The 20,026-nt window shown below is 35.9% G+C and overlaps 1 protein-coding gene across 1 annotated transcript; it reads left to right on the top strand.

The window, feature by feature from the left end:
- Positions 1 to 12,672: 12,672 nt before the first annotated feature.
- Positions 12,673 to 19,067, top strand: LOC140167355 (methyltransferase-like protein 27). Its single transcript, XM_072190669.1, has 5 exons — positions 12,673 to 13,015; positions 13,977 to 14,102; positions 15,111 to 15,249; positions 15,862 to 15,954; positions 17,907 to 19,067. The coding sequence occupies exons 1-5, from the start codon at positions 12,827 to 12,829 to the stop codon at positions 18,098 to 18,100; spliced, it is 741 nt and encodes a 246-aa protein (XP_072046770.1). The 5' UTR covers positions 12,673 to 12,826; the 3' UTR covers positions 18,101 to 19,067.
- Positions 19,068 to 20,026: the final 959 nt, after the last annotated feature.

Below are 20,026 nucleotides of genomic sequence, written 5' to 3' on the forward strand. Positions count from 1 at the left end.
TCCTATGAACATATTTAGTCCTGATATGAATATTGTTATCAAAAAAGTAAAAAGTAAAAAGTAAAAAAAGATGATCAGCTAATTATTACTTTTATTCAAGAATATCATAGTTTTTGTTTTCAAGACAAAACCACAATAGGAAAATATGAAATATGTGCATGTACTGTAACTTTTTAAAGGAAGAAAGATGGGGTAAATAAAAAATTTAAATAAATAGTTATAAATAAATAAATAAATACATAAATACATAAATACATAAATACATAAATACATAAATACATAAATACATAAATAAATAAATAAATAAATAAACAAATAAATAAATAAATAAATAAATAAATAAATAAATAAATAAATAAATAAATAAATAAATAAATAAATAAATAAATAAATAAATAAATAAATAAATTGAAGGGTACCAATCATTCTGATACAGCTTGTATGTCATGCTATCGTCAGTAATCAATGCATGGGCAATACTATAATTCAGGTGTGCATGACTATAATCAAACCTATGATATGCTATCTTCAGTAGATAGCATTTTAAAATCAACCTTCATTCTTAGACGCGTTCGAGGGACAAGTAGTCTTCAAATTCTTCTTCTCGGTTATTTTAAACTAGACACTCTCATCTCACCTATAAAGAAAAAGAAAGAAAGTTAATGAGAAATAAAGAAATGTGGAAAAAGGGCCAGAATTGCACAATTGAAGAAGGAAAGGTATAAAGCAGGGAAAACTTAATAAAAAGCAGAAAGAAAAAAGAGAGAGAAAGAAAGAGAATAAGTCAAATCACATTTCGACAATAGATGAGCAAAAGTATTACCAAGCATTTTCATCCACTAAATTGGTGATCCTATTCCTAATTATTCCTCTACCGGCAAAAGTACAGCTTAAACAATGTTTATCATCTTTATTGTCTCGATTAGTTTCATTTAATATACTAAAATGTTTTAATACAACATTTACACGCTTTTTAAACACGATAATACTTGGTTCTTTTTTCTAATTTTCTCAAATTTCTAAATAATAATTGCTGATATATACACGTACGTACTCAACTTGATTGCTAAGCATATACATTTAATTCATCCCATTTTGTTTTTGCAATTAAAACACTACGATATTATTTTCGTCTATTGTAAGTAGCCGTGACCATTTGTACAGCGCATGCGCATGTTCTCTAGTAAGTAAGTAAGATAGCGATAGCTCATATAACAACCCGCACAAGTGGCCGCTAGTTCATGCGTGGATTTAGTTAATCTGCGGAAAATGAGATTTTGGGTTGAATAAACAAATACCCAAGACAAGGGACAGTAATTTGTATTTATATTAACTTATTAGCATTTGTGCACTCGTATAATTCAACTAACAGGGGAGAAACAAAGAATGGCTGAATGTTTGAGTAGAATTTAAGTATTTTTTGTATTGCTTTTAAATGGTTTCGTTAGGATGGTAATTTAAAAGGAAAATGCATGCAAAATTATTAAAGGTCATAAAGGTCTTCATCTCCGATAATCTTTCCAATGATTAAACGAAAACATGATTAAACGAAAACATAGTTACTCTCGAATATATAGGTGTACACTTGTTTGTGGCCATGTAAATGTAAAGCGAATATTTTGAGAACAAGATGTCAGTATGAATAATGACATTCCATATAAAATACACACTCCCCATGTGGAAGATATTTGAAATATGTTCCACAGGGGGAGTGTGAATTTTAAATGGAATTAGCGTATTAACCAACTCTAACTGAAACTCACCCTCCTTCTGTGGAAAATTTAGGTTGAATCTTTCTCATAGGGTGTATGAAATTCAAGTAGAGCTGCCTATAAATGTGTTCATTCCATTTAAAATTCATACTCCCCTTGTGGAAGATATTTTCCAAATCTTTCACAGTCGGAGTGTGGATTTTAAATGGAATAGCCTAATGATTATGGGAATTGATGTGTTTTATTCTCTTTTATGATATTTTATTTTTGTACTTTGGTCATCATTCTACGGTTATCTACAGGAGTGGCTAAAAACTACCAGTTATAAAGCCCACAAAATAAAAAATTGCAATAGCAAAACTGCAAAAGAGTCTACGTCAATAGTACTGGAACAAATAAATGATGGAAATTACTGTGCACCTGAGGTCTTGAGCAGACATACTGAACTAAATAACAAACAAAAGATACAGATGAGAACTACCAAATTGCATTAAAAAGTCGGTAGAGTAATCCTCATGTGTCTGCTATTGTAAGAATGTATGGCATTATAACAACGTAAAATGTATCCCCTTTCTGCTATCTTCAGTAGACAACATTTTGATGACAGTTACAGGGGTATAGCAAAATAAATAACGCAAATATATAGGATATTGCAATACGACTTCATATGAGTAATCATATTTTTGTGGTATATTTAGGAGAAAGTATTTTGAAACAGATTTCAAAATGTGCATCCAATAAGTAGAATGCATGACTTGGGGTTGATTGTCACAGAATACAGAATAGTTTTTTACCTCTGATTTTCAATAGGACTTTCATTTCCAGTTAGCTAGGATTTAGCTGTGTTTCATTTGGCAAAACAAGATAATATTTATTTAATCCAAAAGTGCTGTATTTTATGAAATAATATGGAGTATAGGACACAGAATGTTGTTTTACTCAAATCTGTTCTGAAGTCAAAAATATCGTATCTTCAAGTAAACAACATTACAGATACTGTATTGTTTTTATTTTATTTTTTATATTTTTTGGGAGGGGGGGGGGGGGGTTCATGGATCTGGAATGAGCGTTTTGAGCGTTTCGACATTATTTTTGTGGGACATGAGAGCACATCAGACATATCGAATTGCATTCTGAATACGAGGAATGTCTTTCTGATATCAAATAATTTTCATTTTTTGAAATTCACGATATAATACAAATTTTATGACAAATTACTAAAATTTGATATTTTTCATATATATTTTTGATATATAACAGTCCTCGAAGTAAATTTTATAAATCTAATGATATATTCTTAAAGTGTATGTAGCTGGGAGGAAAAGCCGACGATCAATTGAACATTTTGACCTTTCATATTGAATACCTTTTTTTTTTTTTTTTGGTGTTTTGGAAAAAAAATCCATATCTTCAATACGAAAGGTCAAAATGTTCAATTGATCGTCGGCTTTTCATCCCACCTACATACACTTTAAGTATAAATCATCAGATTTATAAAGTTTACTTCGAGTACTTTTCTATATCAAAAATATCAATTTTTAATCATTTGCCATAAAATGTGTATTAGGCCTACATTGCGAATTTCAAAAATCAAAATTATTTGATATCAAAAGGACGTTCTTCGTATTCAAAATGCAATTCGATATGTCTGATGTGCTCTAACGTCCCACAATAAATACTGTCCAAGCGTTCATACCCCATCCCTTAATTGGTCTGCTTCAAAAGTAGATGGCGGTATCTGACAGGAGCTAACAAAGCAGATATACAGTGCCTTTACTTGTGAGAGCTGCACTGTAGGCCTACTCACGCCTGAGTATTCGAGTTTACTGCTATGCAGTAGATAGTAACAGACATTTGTTATAAAAGATAATTTATAATGCATTTTCGGCAGGCCTAAATATCCTGAATGCTTTTGCGATTAAAAACAAAATTAGGCTATTCCAGTTGAAATCCATACACCCCCATGGAAGACATGACCTTAATCTTACACACAGGGGGTGAAGATTTCAAATGGGGATACCGGTACCTAAATGGGTGACTTCATTTAAAATCTACACTGTAAAAATTTGACCGTCATTTTTACTTTAGAATACCTGGCAACTAAGTTGCCAGCATTCTACCGTAAAAACGATGATTTTACATGTATTTCACCGTATAATTTGCATATCTACGGTATATTATCGTAAAAGTACGGTAGAATGCCCATAATCCGGTATAAAATACGGTAATAAGCATGTAAATTTTACGGTAAAATACCTGGCAATTGAGTTGCCAGCATTCTACTGTTAAAATTACAGTTGTTGCCGTAACTGAATGCTGCACATTATACGAAATAGCATTTAAACACAATCTGTCAGGACAATACGGCTATTACTTTTTAAATAATTAGAAGATGCAACACTTTAACACACACAGCAAAATAAACAAATACAGTCTAACGGTACTAACATGCATATTTTCAATGAAATAGTAATTCAATTTTACGGTAAATAACCGTAAAGATTACGGTAAAGTGCCGTAAAATAACAGTAATATTTTACAGAGTAGCCCAATTATGTCACATTAATATTCAAACTATCCACGTTTGTATGTGTAAGTGCGCCTGACGATGTTCAAGTTTCGGGAACTGCCAAAATGGTCAATGAATGAATCTTAAAATCTATGCATGGTTTAGTTATTGGATATTGTTTGAAAATAAACACGACAAAAAAAAAAAGTATGAAGTTACACGCAGATATACCTACATACTTTTAAAGAGCAAGTTAGACTCAGCTTTGATCAGGCTTGTTTAGACATGTAAGATAACCGATTGTTTTTTTTTTTACAATTTTAGTATTCATAATAATATCGGATGAAACCAAACTATCCCCATGAGTTTTAGATCTATGAATAATATTACCATCTGTAGATAGATGCTTGAATGGTTTTGGGATCAGGTCAAAATGAACACAAATCTGGACGTGTCTCGTATCAGAATGAAGAATATTACATGTATTTAGAGTAGGCCTATTATTACCAATTATTTCGCCCCGTGATTTTTTAATATTGAAAGTATAAAACTTTGGAGTATGGTTTTATAACGACGTAAAATGTATCCCTTTAGCCTTTCTGCTATCTTCAGTAGACAGCATTTGATGAAAGTTACATGCGTATAAATATAGCATCGTAAAAAAAACCAATCACGTGTTTCTGTTATATTTCAAATATTACAATATGACTTCGTACTTGGTTGATATCCTCCTGAGAACGCCATAAAGGTGCTTTGACTGGAGTAATCATATCCCGGTAACAACGATTTGTTTCTTATGTGAAACATATCTAGGCATCAGCTGAAATCTATAGGAGATAACGCTGATGACACTTCGGCCAGGCACAAGTGCTCTGGTGAAGGTCGCCATTGATAGTAGGTTGGAGCCAGTATAGCCAACAATCTGGCTTATTTTTACCCTGATCGGAACCGACTGTAATGATGTCATCTACCCCGCCTTTACTAGATGAGCCATGAGGAGAGCGGAATTATAGATTGTTTGGGTGAATTGAACCCGGGACCTCTCACACCAAAGGCACAATCCTGAACCAGTGTGCCACTGCCCCCTTCATTAAAACTAATGATACTATTAATAACAAGATAATTCAGTTCTCCTCTCACACAATGGTGCAATTTTGGCATGAGGGGGCTCCGTTATTTATGTGGGATTTAGGGGGATATTTAGCGGAATCCAAAGTCTGGGTTATTACAATAAATTTTGGGAAAAGTTGGGTAATCCCTATTGCATCCGAGTGTGCCCCACATGTATGCTTCGGTACTGAATACTAACAACCTATATTGAAATAACTAAATTCGTGCCAAAGCATTTCCCTGCATGCAGCCCGGGTATTCTCAAAAGTCGGCCCTATTTGGGTTTCTATATATTTCTTGTCTTCCTCGTGACCTACATAGAGCTGGTTCTTCAGCAGACAGCAATAATAACTTACATGCAATATACGGGATTGAATGTGTTTACCAGAGAGTATAATATAGGCTACAGGATCTTAACGCAAGCTGTTTGACTTTGAATTGCTCATTATCTTATCAGGTTTTCCCATTACCCATTACAAATGAAAACGCCAAGTTATTAATTAAAATAGCTAGCTCTCCGTACATCCATTTATTTTCCTTTTGAGGTGAGTTGAAAAGGGAGCATTATCTAGCAGTGTTTGTACGCAAATATTGAGACAAATAAAGCTGACACACAAGAGGAATAGGATGTGTTCAATAAATGGGATCACAAGGCTTGATATAAGGGAGGTGTTATTTCCGCCCCATGGGCATGCTTTTCTCAGGAGGGGAAACACCCAAAACCTTTCGTTTTTATAGCAAGACTCATAAGACCTATTAAGTATTAATGCGATTTTTGGCTTCCTTGACTCATTTTCTAAAGATCAACGTATTATTAGTTTTTTTATATATATATATATTTAAAAATATATAAGAATATAAACGGGTTAGATCACGGTTGAAATATCTCAGTTTACTCCGTTTCAATTTAAATAAATTAAATGTTATTTAGATTAAGTTTTAAAACTTTATTTAGATATGCATTGCGTAGATGGGGATACATTAATGCTCTGCGTGCTAACCATGCACTTCAATGGAAAAAGTTCAAGTTTTGAAATATTTTCTCAAAATATCAAGAGATATCTTAAGAACTACTGAATCAATACTAGGGTTGTTTGTACTCATTTTAATGCATTTTTCATAATAATTCACAATATGGTCATAAAAATTTACATTTCTGACATTGTTGAATTTTTGAAATTTTTTTGAAACTTGTCGTCTGCAGTCGACACCCGTGTGAAGAGAGTTAATGACAAATTTGCGAAACTTTACCTCGTAGTCTAGTATTAAAATAAAAGAGAACAATTCCTATATTGTTCTTTTTAAAAGATTTGTGAGCAATTCACCAAAAAATATTGCATGACTTTTAGATCAAAATATCAAAAAAGCAATACAAAATTTAATATCTTCTTAATTTCCCGCATATTACGCCACAAGATTTTTTTAGCGTTGAAAATGTAGAGTATACTAACTAGTACGTGAACATTGTGCAACCCTCCTACTTGCAGGATTTAGCTATGCAATGAGTTTCATGTTTACGCCATCATTGTTGGGGTGTGTATGTATTATGTGCAATGCAATCAAGCAACCGACTACGAAAAAAATATTAAAAAACCCTTTAAAAGGGTTAAGCAGCGTCAATGGATTATCTTTGATTTTTTTTTTGGGGGGGGGGGAGGGGGTGACTTATAATGAGGTATACAAACCAAAGCAATAGGCAAATATTTACCAAGGCCATTGTATTGTGACTTTATATCACGCAACATAGAGCTACGATTAGCTTGATTACTTAAAAAATGACATTATTTTCGACATAAATTTGATCGAGGGGAAGATATCTAGGATACGAACAGGCCTACTAAAGAAACATCTCAAAAAAGTAACTACCCCCCTTAAATAATGGCCATTATTCAAAAAGGAGCTATTGTATTGCATGCAAATCTGTAAAATGCGTTGGAAGCGAAATTTATTTCTGCTCATTTTGACACCTCATTTGATACGATAGCTCAGAAAACAATAAAACACCGGTTTTCAGTCATGGCTAATGCGCAGTTGACACATTTTTTGAGCAAAAGTGCTCCAAATAGCACCCAATTTGGGCAAATTTGATATACTGATGGGTGGCAAAACAGCAAAATAGATCAAAAAGTCATCATCCGAAAGCCTGCGCGGTACATCAACTTCCACAATTTTCATTCACCCGTATGTAGGCTTAAGTTATAACAATTTGCTCCAGTTTATAATCATTTGTTGCTCAATTGTATGCAATTGAATTTGTTCATAAAACCACGGCACCCTTCTTTTCCCGTGAACGGAAATATTTGTTGGTGATATGCCCTATCCTTTGTAACGGAAATGGTTGGACTAGAAAACAAGCTCAATGACCTTCCCACGGCTTGTTAACACGTAGGCTAAACTATGATATTCTAAATTCTGTTATAGTAATATAGCTGTAACCATTTTTGTGATCATATTATGTGTTTAGGATGTGTCAAGTGTTCATTTGAAAAAAGGCCTTTTACGAAAAAATAGAGCACCCTCTATTCTGAAATCTCTCAACAACCTTTAACTTGTGGTTAGTCCTACTAGATTGACTACAAAAATGACGAATCTTACAGGGGGCCCATCAAGATCTGGTACTAGGACAAACCGCCCAACCGTTTTAGTGTTTAGTCAATATAATTGACAATACACTGTACTTTAATTAGCATGTTTAAAGTATATTAAGTGTTACAATTTCACTTTCAGTCATCAAGGCTTTCATTGCTTTCGAAATCTCAAGTATAATAATTAAACCAGGGCCCCAAGCTAATAACCCTCCGAATATCCAAAAGGAAGGTCATCAAGTAGAATACGTGGTCTTCTTTTCTTTTCTTTTCCTTCCTTCATTCCTTCCTTCCTTTTTTCCTTCATTCATTTCTTTTCTTTCTTTCTTTCTTTCTTTCTTTCTTTCTTTCTTTCTTTCTTTCTTTCTTTCTTTCTTTCTTTCTTTCTTTCTTTCTTTTCTTTCTTTCTTTCTTTCTTTCTTTCTTTTCACTGCGTACAGACAAGCTGTACTTATTTTTTTACTCTGGAACCTAGAGTAGATGAGTGTATTTTTGAAGTACAGTCAACAGTACCGGGATGATCCCCTGCTCTTTTCGAATAGCATGTGACGTTCTTTAACGTGCACACTACATTAATGTGAGAAAATATGCATGTACACGGGACCGACAGCTTAAAGTGCCCTCCGAAGCACTAAGCAAGTAGAGTGAAGTGCCTTGCTCAAGGACACAAAGAGCCAGCCGAGCTCAGGCGGACCTGGGATTCGAACCCTTGACCATTGGATTCACAATCCAACGCCTTAACCGCTAGGCCACGCTCTCCTCTTTCTCTCTTTTACCCCTGATTTCATTTTCCCTTTGGCTCGGGTCCCCCGAACCCTCGGGGGGCCATGGACTTCGTCCACCCTGAGCACCCGCTTGCTATGCCTCTGGGCTGCAATGCCTTATGGGAAATACTTCCAGAATGGAATGTTTCCAGAAAAGGAAACTCTATAGAACTGCCAATTGGGAATCACTTTTATGGAAATGTTTGTCATCTTCATTGCATTCTAAAGCAAATTCTACAGTGTTATCAAGAATATGGTTATCTCACATAATTCTAATTCTGTGAGTTATCTGAATAGAGGTGGAGCAGGAAGTATGACAGTGTTCAACCATCAGGATCCCCCGCATGATCCTCAATACTTCGAAACGTCGACATTGTATTAAATTATACTGCTTCTTCGGACGCAATTTCGCCCTCACTGCCGGCCACGGGCCTTCCGCTAGTTACACTTTTCTGGTGTTACTCGAATAAAATTATGAAATAAATATTAAAGACATATCATTCAAATCACACAGAGTACTGGTAAACATCTCAAGAAGTCACACTACTCTTTTCTATAGATACGTGTAGTCTACTCGTTAACCGGTACGTTTCTTATAATTATAAATGGTAACAATAAGATTTAGATTAGTAATTCTCAGAAATATTGCCGGCACCAAAATGATTTAAGAGGTGATAATTTTAATGATCAATTCTACGCTACTGATCAAATCATAATTCAGAAACCCAATCATATTTAGAAACACCGGCCCGGAGAAAATGGTTACGGCAAACTGCAGTATTGCACAATGAACATTTACATGTGGCTAGTATTATTATGGACCGTGCTTCTTGAATCTGTGGTGCATGCAATGGCCGTATTCTTTATCCATCACAAAAACAAATCGGTGACCAGACCGTCATTTCCGCGCATGCGTAGACCTCCCTTTGCCCGAAACCAATTATTATAGATGGCGAGAGCATGGAAGTAACAGAGAGCAAGGCTTTGTCGCGAATTGTTCATTACGCCCGTATGAGTGACAGTCATTTGATGCCCGAATCTACTTCAATCGACACGTAATCTTCTCTGATTGAAAATTTTAAGCTTCCAAGCTAATAACGGAGTCTAAATCCAATTGCAAAGGAGAATAAATTTGATATTGCAATATTTTTCTGGTCATGTGAATTAGTATTTCATATGATCTCCATCATTGATATATCCGGCTTATCCGACTATTTTAGATAATTTGGTGCTTGAAACTAGGGTAGTAAGATATCAAATTATTTCAGGCGTCTGCCTCTTTTGCTGTATGTATCATATCGTTTGATTGATTGATAGTTTTGTTTGTTTATGTATATGTGTCTGGTTGTGGATGGGTGTGTAGGTGGTGTGGGATGCACTGGGGTGGGTGGGGTGTGGGGGTATTAACTTTCCAGTTATAGGGGGCTCACATAAAAGTAATACTATTCTCTTAATGTTAAAGAGTGAAAAAATCACTCTCGAAAAGAAGGATCATAAAAATCATGCCTTAAAGAGTGGAAACCACTCTTTCAAGTGTGATATAAGGGACATACATGTCCCTTATATCATACCTTGAAAGAGCTGTTTCCACTCTTTTAGGAGCAATTTTCATTCTTTTGGAATGATTTTCACTCCTGTCACTGATTGGATGAAGGGAACACTTATGGTTTTAACAAAAACCAATCACAGATGCCTATTTTCCACTTGCCAACAGCTAGGAGCTCACACAGCTCTTATGATGCTATGCACTCAACCATGTAGTGTAAACAAAGACTGTGTAGAGACAATTCACTGCTTGCTTGGAAGCTCTTGGACGAAATTGTGTGCTCGGGTGTATCGAGGTGGAAACTGTGCATCTATGCGTTTATAAGAGAATCGTTTTTTAGCCAAATCATTCCACATTTGCGCGTTGCAAGTGCATATAATAATTGTGGGATAATGGGTGCTACGACAATAATCACAAGACTATATATTTTGTATTTATTGTTATGCACTGTGGCGAACAGGCGGAACCAGGATTTCTCCTGTATCCTAGTACTCTAATACATTACCCAGAGAGCATAATCCTGTTCATTTGTTGAAAAATATTTTTGAACTTTTGAAATCTTTGTGTGATAGGCGATGCTAGATGTCTGATATTCTACCAATACTGGCCTTTTCGATGACTACCTTTGAAGCTCTTTCTTTCTTTCTTTCTTTCTTTCTTTCTTTCTTTCTTTCTTTCTTTCTTTCTTTCTTTCTTTCTTTCTTTCTTTCTTTCTTTCTTTCTTTCTTTCTTTCTTTCTTTCTTTCTTTCTTTCTTTCTTTCTTTCTTTTTTTGAATCAAAACAATTCAGAAAAAGTATAGTTTAGTCTACCAGCGACATGGTTCTTGAGTTATAAGAAAAAAGGTCATATTTTGGGCTCCACGGGAGTCAAAACCTAAAGAATACTCCGATACAATTCAAATGAAGAATAGTTTGCACTATCTATGATGTGCCATTACATAGGTAATATTGCCAAATATGTCAAGGTCAATACGGTTAAACGGGTATTTTTGTCAATTTTTTTTCAAACCACACAAACGTATTCCTTGGCAATTACTATCTGCGACGTATGGTTCTCGAGTTACTAAAGGATCAAAGGTCAGATCCTTTCATCCGGTTACATATGTAACGAGATATCTTAGGTGGAGCAAACTATTCTTTTTTTGAACTGGTATCAACAATCATACAATTAGAGACAATTTGTTTCATGAAAATCGGAGCAGGTTTTGACCCTTGTGTAGCCCAATATGCGACCTTTGACCTTGTTGCTTATAACTCGAGAACAATATATCTCAAATAGGTCAATGCTTTTTCCGAATCGTTATTATCAGAGCAATTGTACTTTGGCGTGGTTTATGACAAGACTTAAGCAATTTTGAAATTTGACCCCTGAATGGCATTAACGCTTTTTGAACATTTTAGGCCGTCGTTCCAGAAATCAAGTTAAAGGAAATCACAACATTATGCCTTATAATGTTAGAAAAATCATTATCAAGCACGAATTACATTATTTTAATTAAAACAAAGTCATATCTACCATAGAAACGAATAAAAACAGCCGTCTCTCAACACGAGCTATTTAAAATTCCCGGGCGCGGAAATTGTCTAGGGCAATGACGTCATGGGTATTTGTGCTCAATTGTCGTCAGCCTTCTTTGTATTACTGGCATGACTGGGACGTCACTCCCGTAACAATTTCAGCGCCCGGGAATTTTGAATATCGCGTGTTGAGAGACGGCTGCTTTTATTTGTTTTTATGGTCAATGCGACTTTGTTTTAAATAAAATCATCTGCTTCGTGCTTGATAATTGTTTCAACAACTCCTCCTATACCTTTGTACAGGAGCCAACCGTTGTTAATCCGTGATGAATCCACACTTTTACTGTAGTGTATACGCGAACACGAGCGAGACTACGCGTTACGCGAGAGCGCGTAAAATTCCTCATGCATGGAACCTTTGTGCGTATGCAAGCTTACAAGTTGAATTCAGTATTTTCAGATAGCGGCTAAATTATGCCGTTTTATTCTGTAGTTTTATTGATGATATTAAGAGAGAAATCATCGAAGTTTTATAAGGCTTAGTGACAATGATTAACTGACATTTCCTCGTGAAATAATCGTGAATTATACGATCTTTAGCTTCTTTTCGTTAGTTGAAAGGATTCAATCATGTTTCACCGTTGTTCATCACCGTTTATCAACTCGCGTCCGGCGCGTCTGTGTGAGTTTACTTCGCTCGGGCAGCTAAAGCTGCCCTCGCGAAGTAAACCACGCAGACGACGCGGCCGCATTGTTGTTAAACGGTGATGAACAACGGTGAAACATGATTGAATCCCTAATTTTCTAACATAATGTAATGCGTAATGTTGTGATTGAATCCGGGATGTGGTCACGATCTATGGCATAGCCCAGTTTCAAACTCCGGGTTCAAACTGCTCAGTTTGCAAGTCATGACAGCTACAGTTTGCAAGAGAGTTTCCGAACTGTGTGTTATGGGTTTCAATTGACATGGTAGGCCTATATTAGTGACCAAATCAGTATACATTGAGAGTGGCAAGTTCATCATTGTCATTTCATTGTGACTTTCACTGAAGAAGAGAACCCAACACTCATCACAAGGATGGCAACTCAACGCAATACTACTGAATCTCGTGGCGAGTTTGTCACTGATGCTGAGCTCGGTGGTTCGTATACCACAGCAAATGTTGGAGGCCAAAACGTTCGTCAATCAATGATCAAAGTCAGCTTGGAAGGGACATCTGATCAAGTCCGAGAATACTATAATGAAATTTCGGGATTTTATGACGAGGTTGGTTATTTTTATTTTAAATTTCAACGGCTGTGTATTTATTTGAATTTTGTTTTTCTCAGAAGGGTGTATTTTAGCCTTGTATCAAATTGTGCCTTCTTAATACCAATTTGATATTCAGAACTTATAGTTGCGCAATTTTTATTTTTTTATATTTTTCATGTTTATTATGTGGTCTGCTGGCAATACATGTATCTGTGCTCACTGTTATCTTGGTGTCTCATCAAATTGAAATTGTTTTACTGTGTAGTTGTAAATGACACGGTGTGCTGGGGACGTCTTGGTCACGAGGTCGATCTGAGTAGTTTCCTAGCCGCTTCTTCTTCCTTTTCTTCCTTTTTATTTCTTCTTTAGCCTATTGTGCCCCACTGCAGAGGAAGGTCTCTTCAAAAATTGTCCACCTCACTCTATCCTGAGCTGCTCTCTGCCAAGATATGCCACCAAGTGCTCATAGCTCGTCCCTTCACCCCCTGTTCGGTATCCCCTTTCTTCTGGTTGTGTGAACCGAATGATAGACACTTTGGGATTGCTTCAGATACCACCCTGTTCGCAATCTACAGCTTTTATTAGATATTTTTATGTTCTATAATGTTGTTGGGTTTCCTGTGGTTCAATCTGTTATTTTGTGTACACATAGATTTTATCGTATAATACTGTCGATGTCTTGTACTACTGATTTCTTTCTCAGATCATTATTTGTTACTCTGTCTTTTTTCGTGATTCCTATACTTTCCATTGCCCTTTCTGTCACCCGCAGTTAAATGCAGTACGTCATATTAAGTGAAACATCAATATTTTGTGGGTACAGCTAGGGCTGATGAGGCAAAGCTTTAATCATGCACTGTGCCCTTTTAAACCTTGATCAGCCGCGGATCCAGAGAGTAAAAAGTACGGGGGCACAAATTAGATACTGGTTATGTATAAGATCCATATCTTTCTTTTACATTTCTATTGTTTACAGTATTGTGAATCTGTTGGAAAAGAATGTGGTGCTCAAAACATGGCCAAAATAGTTGAAAGTGTGCAACCAAGTAAGAATGCTCGCATTCTGGACGTTGCTTGTGGAAATGGAATTCTTGGCGAACAGGTAAGACATAGGGTGATACCAGAGGCCTGAATCTGCATTAAAACGCATTCCTGGGATGAGAACATAAAATTCTATACTCTATACTTTTAATGTGCAAAACTACTGGTAAGCAAATCTACTAAATGAACTCAAAAGGTCAAGTCCTCTAAAAATGAAAATGGCAGACAAATCGCCGGTCCTTTTCGAGAACAAAATAATACAGTTTATTTAGCCAACATGGCAGAAATATTTTCCTTACATAAAAAATTTACGCTTCCGCTATATGGTATTTCACGATATGGAAAGACAAGTGCAAGTGTTCGTCGTTTTTCACATTTGACAAGTGACAAGCTCTAATGACGTCACGACATGAACAACGTTCGCGTATCAGTAATTAGTAAGGTAAAACCAAATAGGGCGATATCCAAAAGTATGCTAATTAGAAGGTTCAACGAATCAGAATACGATCCTCACATCCAAAATTATGTAAATGAGTTGAAGACGGTTACGTGAACATGTACAGTATTTCGCATGTACCTGTAGTTATACTATTTCAATATTTTTGGATGCGAATCAAGGTGATCTTCTCTCGTGCGTGTAGAACAGATGTTTTCGTCGCCTTAAAAGTTAGATATATCTCTATTCGCCGTAGAAGTAGTGATGTAACAGGATTAATTACCATAGTGATAGGTGAAAACAATTTTTAAAATGTATTGCCCTGCACTAGACGTACGTTCTAACTCTGCATCGCCCCATTGATGATCAAAGAAGGGTCGTAGTTTTATGGAAATTTCACATCAACGTACGTTGTACTCACACCTGTACGATAGTGTCTTCGAAAAGAGTGGTATTGTATTCAATCTATGATTTTATACAGACACGTACACAGGCATGATACACACGTGATGAATGCAGCCTAGTATAGTGCAGGGCAATACATTCAAAAATTATTTTCGCTTATCGCTATGGTAATCAATCTTGTAACATCACTACTTTTGCATCAAATTCTATGTGTTCTTCATAATATAGCTCAAAACTCTTGGCTACATGAACGTTGATGGCCTGGATTTTGCTCAGAAAATGATTGACTTGACCAAATCAAAGGGTGTGTTTACCAACTACATCTGTGCGAGTATTGACCCGGATAAGAAAACACCTGTACCGGACAGTAAGTGAGAGCTTATTATTTGTATTTAGAAAATCTATTTAAACATTTCAGGTAGCAGAAAACCACAGAAGCAAAATAATAAAATTATAAAATCCAAAAGAGAGCAGAGAGATCGACAAGAATAAGAATACATAGCAGTCAATTGTCGCGATTCACAATACAATGCGCCGCCGACGGTTGCTTTTGCTAGTCTAATTTCTGACGTCCAGGTCGACATCGCTTTCCTAGCCACCATTGGATTTTAACACGTGTGTGATAATAATAATCCTAAAAGCAGCCCAACGAAGGAGTCCGTATGATCAGTGGTTTGGAAATGGATCTACTACAATAATTGTAAATTGCTCTTTAGTGTACATTCCCCGGGTACATTCGCGTGTAACATAACTATATATATTGACATTTAAACCCATATTGACATATTTATGTAATTTAGAATATGCAAGTACACAGAACGCAAATAAACAAGTGCGTTTTGGACATGTTCTAAGTTATATCTAAAAAATGCATAATCCATGGTCGATTGTTGATCGTAGATTGACCGTAAGTTTGTGAAACGAGCCCAGGTCATAGACTCATAAATAATCATTATCATGATAATCATTTGACGTACAGATGCGTATGATGTTGTGTGTATGAATGGCAGTATGGGGGTAGGTCTTGTCTCACCTAAATGTTTACCAGAATTGACGAGGATGGCTAAACCAGGTAAGAGGACCAACAAATACTTCAGTCCTTTAAGATATACCCGTAGTATAATGAGTGGAAGCACCGTAAAAACTCGATAGTTAGCATATGTGCTACTATCGAACATGAAATTGTATCAAAGTCCGTCGCTTCACTAACTGAGCTAATTTTTTTTATTTTTTTATATGTAATATCAGGCAAAATGCCTTTTATTCACATTAAATACACTATAAATATTATAACAACAAAAGTTATTGCACTGCACATAATCCATAAATAATAGTAGATGTTATAACACAAATTTACATACATGTATATAATAAGAAAATCAAAGAAATAATTTAAGCAAAATGAAAGAGCCAAGAACAGACACGGAAGTCATCCAAGTAACTGTTCATCTGCGATCAACTAGCTAAAGTCATCGCAGACCAAACCTCTCATACGAAGTTTCTGCCTAAAGAGGAACAGAAGACAAGGATGATCCCCGTATCTGTATTTGCCAATGCACATTTTGCCAACACATATAACATAATTGATATATTTTGACCGATCATTGGTAATGTCATTATGATAATTAAATAAAACATTTTCAACAGAAAGCCTAAAGTTTTTACCAAGCCTTTGTGTAATAACCCTGTTAGCAAATTCCCAAATAGGAATGGTCTTATTACAATGAAAAAGAAGTCCTCTGGATGATCAACAGCATTACAGGAATTGCACAAATTGGTATCTTCTTTCCCCATTTTACATAATAAAACTTTTGTAGGATAAATGTTATGAATAATTTTCCAATTAAGTGAAATAAGTCTGGCCTCACTGGTACAACATGGTATTGAACCCCAAATCTTTTCCCAATCAAAATTATAATTGGGGAATCTTCTACACCAATAGTTCATACAAATTGGTGGAACATAAATCTTATCAACCATGGCATGTCTAAAAAACTTTTAAGAATAGGCTTCTATAGGGACTGCATAAAAGACAATTGATTCAGTCCGAATTTGGTCTAGAATTGGTGCATTCTTCCAATCATTCGGCAGAGCATTGCAAAGAGCGAAGTACTGAAAAGAATGTTGCCAGTGCGTGGAATGCGGTGCCTAAAATACTCAAGTGAGTAGATTGAACCATCATCATCAAAAAGATCTTTTATAAAAATAAAGCCAGCTTCAATCCAGTCTCTATAGAAAAGTGTTTTCTTGTTAACAGTTACAGCATCATTGTTCCAAATGATTTGATTGTAGTAATCAGATATGTCAGCTTTATTTGAAGTACATTTAGTATTGAACCAGACTTTAAACATGTTGTTATAAAAAACAGGAAAGGCTAATTGAGCTAATTGCTAATGGAGGTGAGACACATTTGCAGGTTTACTTGTTTGTATATAACTAGGTGTATCGATGATGTGCTCAAAACCCTTTACATTTTTGTGGATGGTAGTAAGCACATATGCTAACTATCGAGTTTTTACAGTATGGGGTTAGGACTTTCCAAACCCAAAATGTTTACCAGAATTAACAAGGGAAACCGTAGTAAAAGATTCCTCCCCTCGGGTATGCTGGGGTATCGTAAAAAAGCCACAAATTCCGCAGGGCAGTAACTCCACTAGATACAAGCATTGTCATTACAGATGTTTATGGGGTGTTCTTTTCAAAGATTTGGGGTCAAAGGCCACCACCAGTATGAAACGAAATACCTTCAAAATGCCTCTTCTGCCATAATTAACAATACAGAGTTGACACCGCTTGCAGATTATGCATTAGCCAATAAATAGGGTGTTCACTGATTTGGGGTCAAAGTTCATTAATGGGTCATTATTATTATTATTATTATATTATTATTATTATTATTATTATTATTATTATTATTATTATTATTATCATTATTATTATTATTATTATTATTATTATTATAAGTGTTAGTGTTATTATTATTATTATTATTATTATTATTATTATTATTATTTACTTCTTCAGGCGGAGTCGTAATTTTTAACATCACTGCATACTGGGTGAAAACGGTCGCAGACTTTGGAGACGAGGCCATGGCGGCAAACCTTCGGGCTCTTGTCAGGGACGGGTTGTGGACAAAATGGATCAGAGAGGAGCATGTATATTACAAAACAACCGGAGAAAAAGCTGTGGGATACATTGGAACTGTAGCGCGATGACGAACCCAGTAAAGAAATTTAACTAAGCCATTTATTGTCCACTCCTTTTTTCTTCTTCTTTGAACTTGATTATTAATGTTTTAGCTTCGAATTATATAAAACTATGCAGTAATGTAATACTGGTTGCACTCTACCAGGTGGAGTGCACAGCGATTTTACTACATTTAGGAATTCGGTCGATTCACAATATGAAGCGCCTCCAGCGGTTGCTCGGGAGAGGCCAAAATGCGCAGTGCATCATGGGACAATGTCGACATCCAATGCCCGCGAAATACGAATTCAACAGGAGAGAACATTATTTCATTGTGTTTTTAAATATCAATAGCCTTCAATTAATGTTACACAAGATGTACACTAAAACAGCAATTTACAATAATTAAGTAGATCAATTTTCTATCTAATTATCACCTGGAATCCTTCATGGAGCTGTTTTCAACATAATTATCACACACGCGTGATGTTGACCCAGGAGGTTAAAGTTGGACTGGCAAGAGCAACCTTTGGCGGCGCATCGTATTGTGAATCGCGGTAATTGTCCGTCGTTGGCCAGGTATAACTGAATGGGATTTTAGTGCAACTTAAAACGCGCCGTATTTTTAGTTTGCAACTTTTAAAATGCGCCAGTTGGTTAAAATTTATTCCTACGACCATGGTTATGTTTAGGGTTAGGGTTTAGGGTTAAGGTTAGATTTAGCTAGAAATCTTTCGAGTGTAAACGACTATCATAGTTGCACTCTTATACTTTTATCGTCACAAATGTTCCTGATTCAAAATAAACAAAAATAATTTTATAAATTTGAAACGTTGTTGACAAAACCATGTTGCAGAAAATTAACTCGCCCCAATTTTCAAACGTTTTTTGGTAGGCTTATCGTTTCCTGTTTGTGACAGTGTTGGTAAGAGTTTAGGAATATTTGGAACACCCAACGGAATGGTCAACATGTAGGCTTGTGACTGTGACCAAGTAACACCCCGGAGGCGTTATTTCTTTCTGCAACCATAATGGGCCGCAATGCGATCACACGTAGTACATACATGTAAATTATAGGCCTATGAGGCTAGATATAACACGAGTTTATTACCATTATTATTTCCTCTTACTTAATAAAATAAAAAGAAATCGATAGAATTAAAATTCTACAAAGGTTTACCTGGGGTTCGAACCCACAACCTATGTATCCATAGTCTAATGCCTACACGACTGTGCTATGATTCGTTGTGCCAGAAAGGTGTTTGTTTATGATACTTATTGATTACGGAATAAAGTGCATACACACAATATACTATTACTAGTATATTAGTACTAATAAATACGAATATAATCCTAACCCTAACCCTAATCCCTAACCCTAACCCTAACCCTAACCCTAAACCCTAAACCCTAACCCTAACCCCTAACCCTAACCCTAACCCTAACCCTAACCCTAACCCTAACCCTAACCCTAACCCTAACTCTAACCCTAACCCTAACCCTAACCCTAACCCTAACCATAAGACCCTAACCCTAACCCTGACAATAATGAACCTTGCCTCGGACGATGCGGTTAGTGATATATTGCGGCCCATTATGGTTGCAGAAAGAAATTAAGCACCCCGGAGGGGGTACTCATGGAGTATGAGTATGTGCGGCGGTCAAGGGTCCCTTTTTCAGGCTACCGGCAGTTCCTTAAGACCCACATTTGGATCATGGTCCAGTTCTTTGAGCCTCAAACTCTGGCAATTGTAGCTCTTTAGCCAAAATTGGGAAAATGTTGGAATTTTTTAGCTCCAAAGCCTATAATTTGGCCCAATTTTAGTTCACAAGACCCACAAAAAATGTTGAAATTTCAGTTCATCAAGCCCCTATTTTTACCAAAATCAGTTCTTAGTTCCCAACTTTCAAAATTTCAGTTGAGTGCCCCCCCCCCCCCGGGAGTAACACTTATG

The sequence above is a fragment of the Amphiura filiformis genome, chromosome 13 (genome assembly GCF_039555335.1).
Source record: "Amphiura filiformis chromosome 13, Afil_fr2py, whole genome shotgun sequence".
Classification (NCBI taxonomy): Eukaryota; Metazoa; Echinodermata; class Ophiuroidea; order Amphilepidida; family Amphiuridae; genus Amphiura; species Amphiura filiformis.

Bases quoted from the DNA above. Each gene is read 5' to 3' on its own strand.
- LOC140167355 (XM_072190669.1), top strand. From the start codon at position 12,827: ATGGCAACTCAACGCAATACTACTGAATCTCGTGGCGAGTTTGTCACT. The intron at 13,016-13,976 runs GTTGGTTATTTT...TATTGTTTACAG, and splicing joins TTTCGGGATTTTATGACGAG to TATTGTGAATCTGTTGGAAA. The intron at 15,250-15,861 runs GTAAGTGAGAGC...TTTGACGTACAG, and splicing joins GAAAACACCTGTACCGGACA to ATGCGTATGATGTTGTGTGT.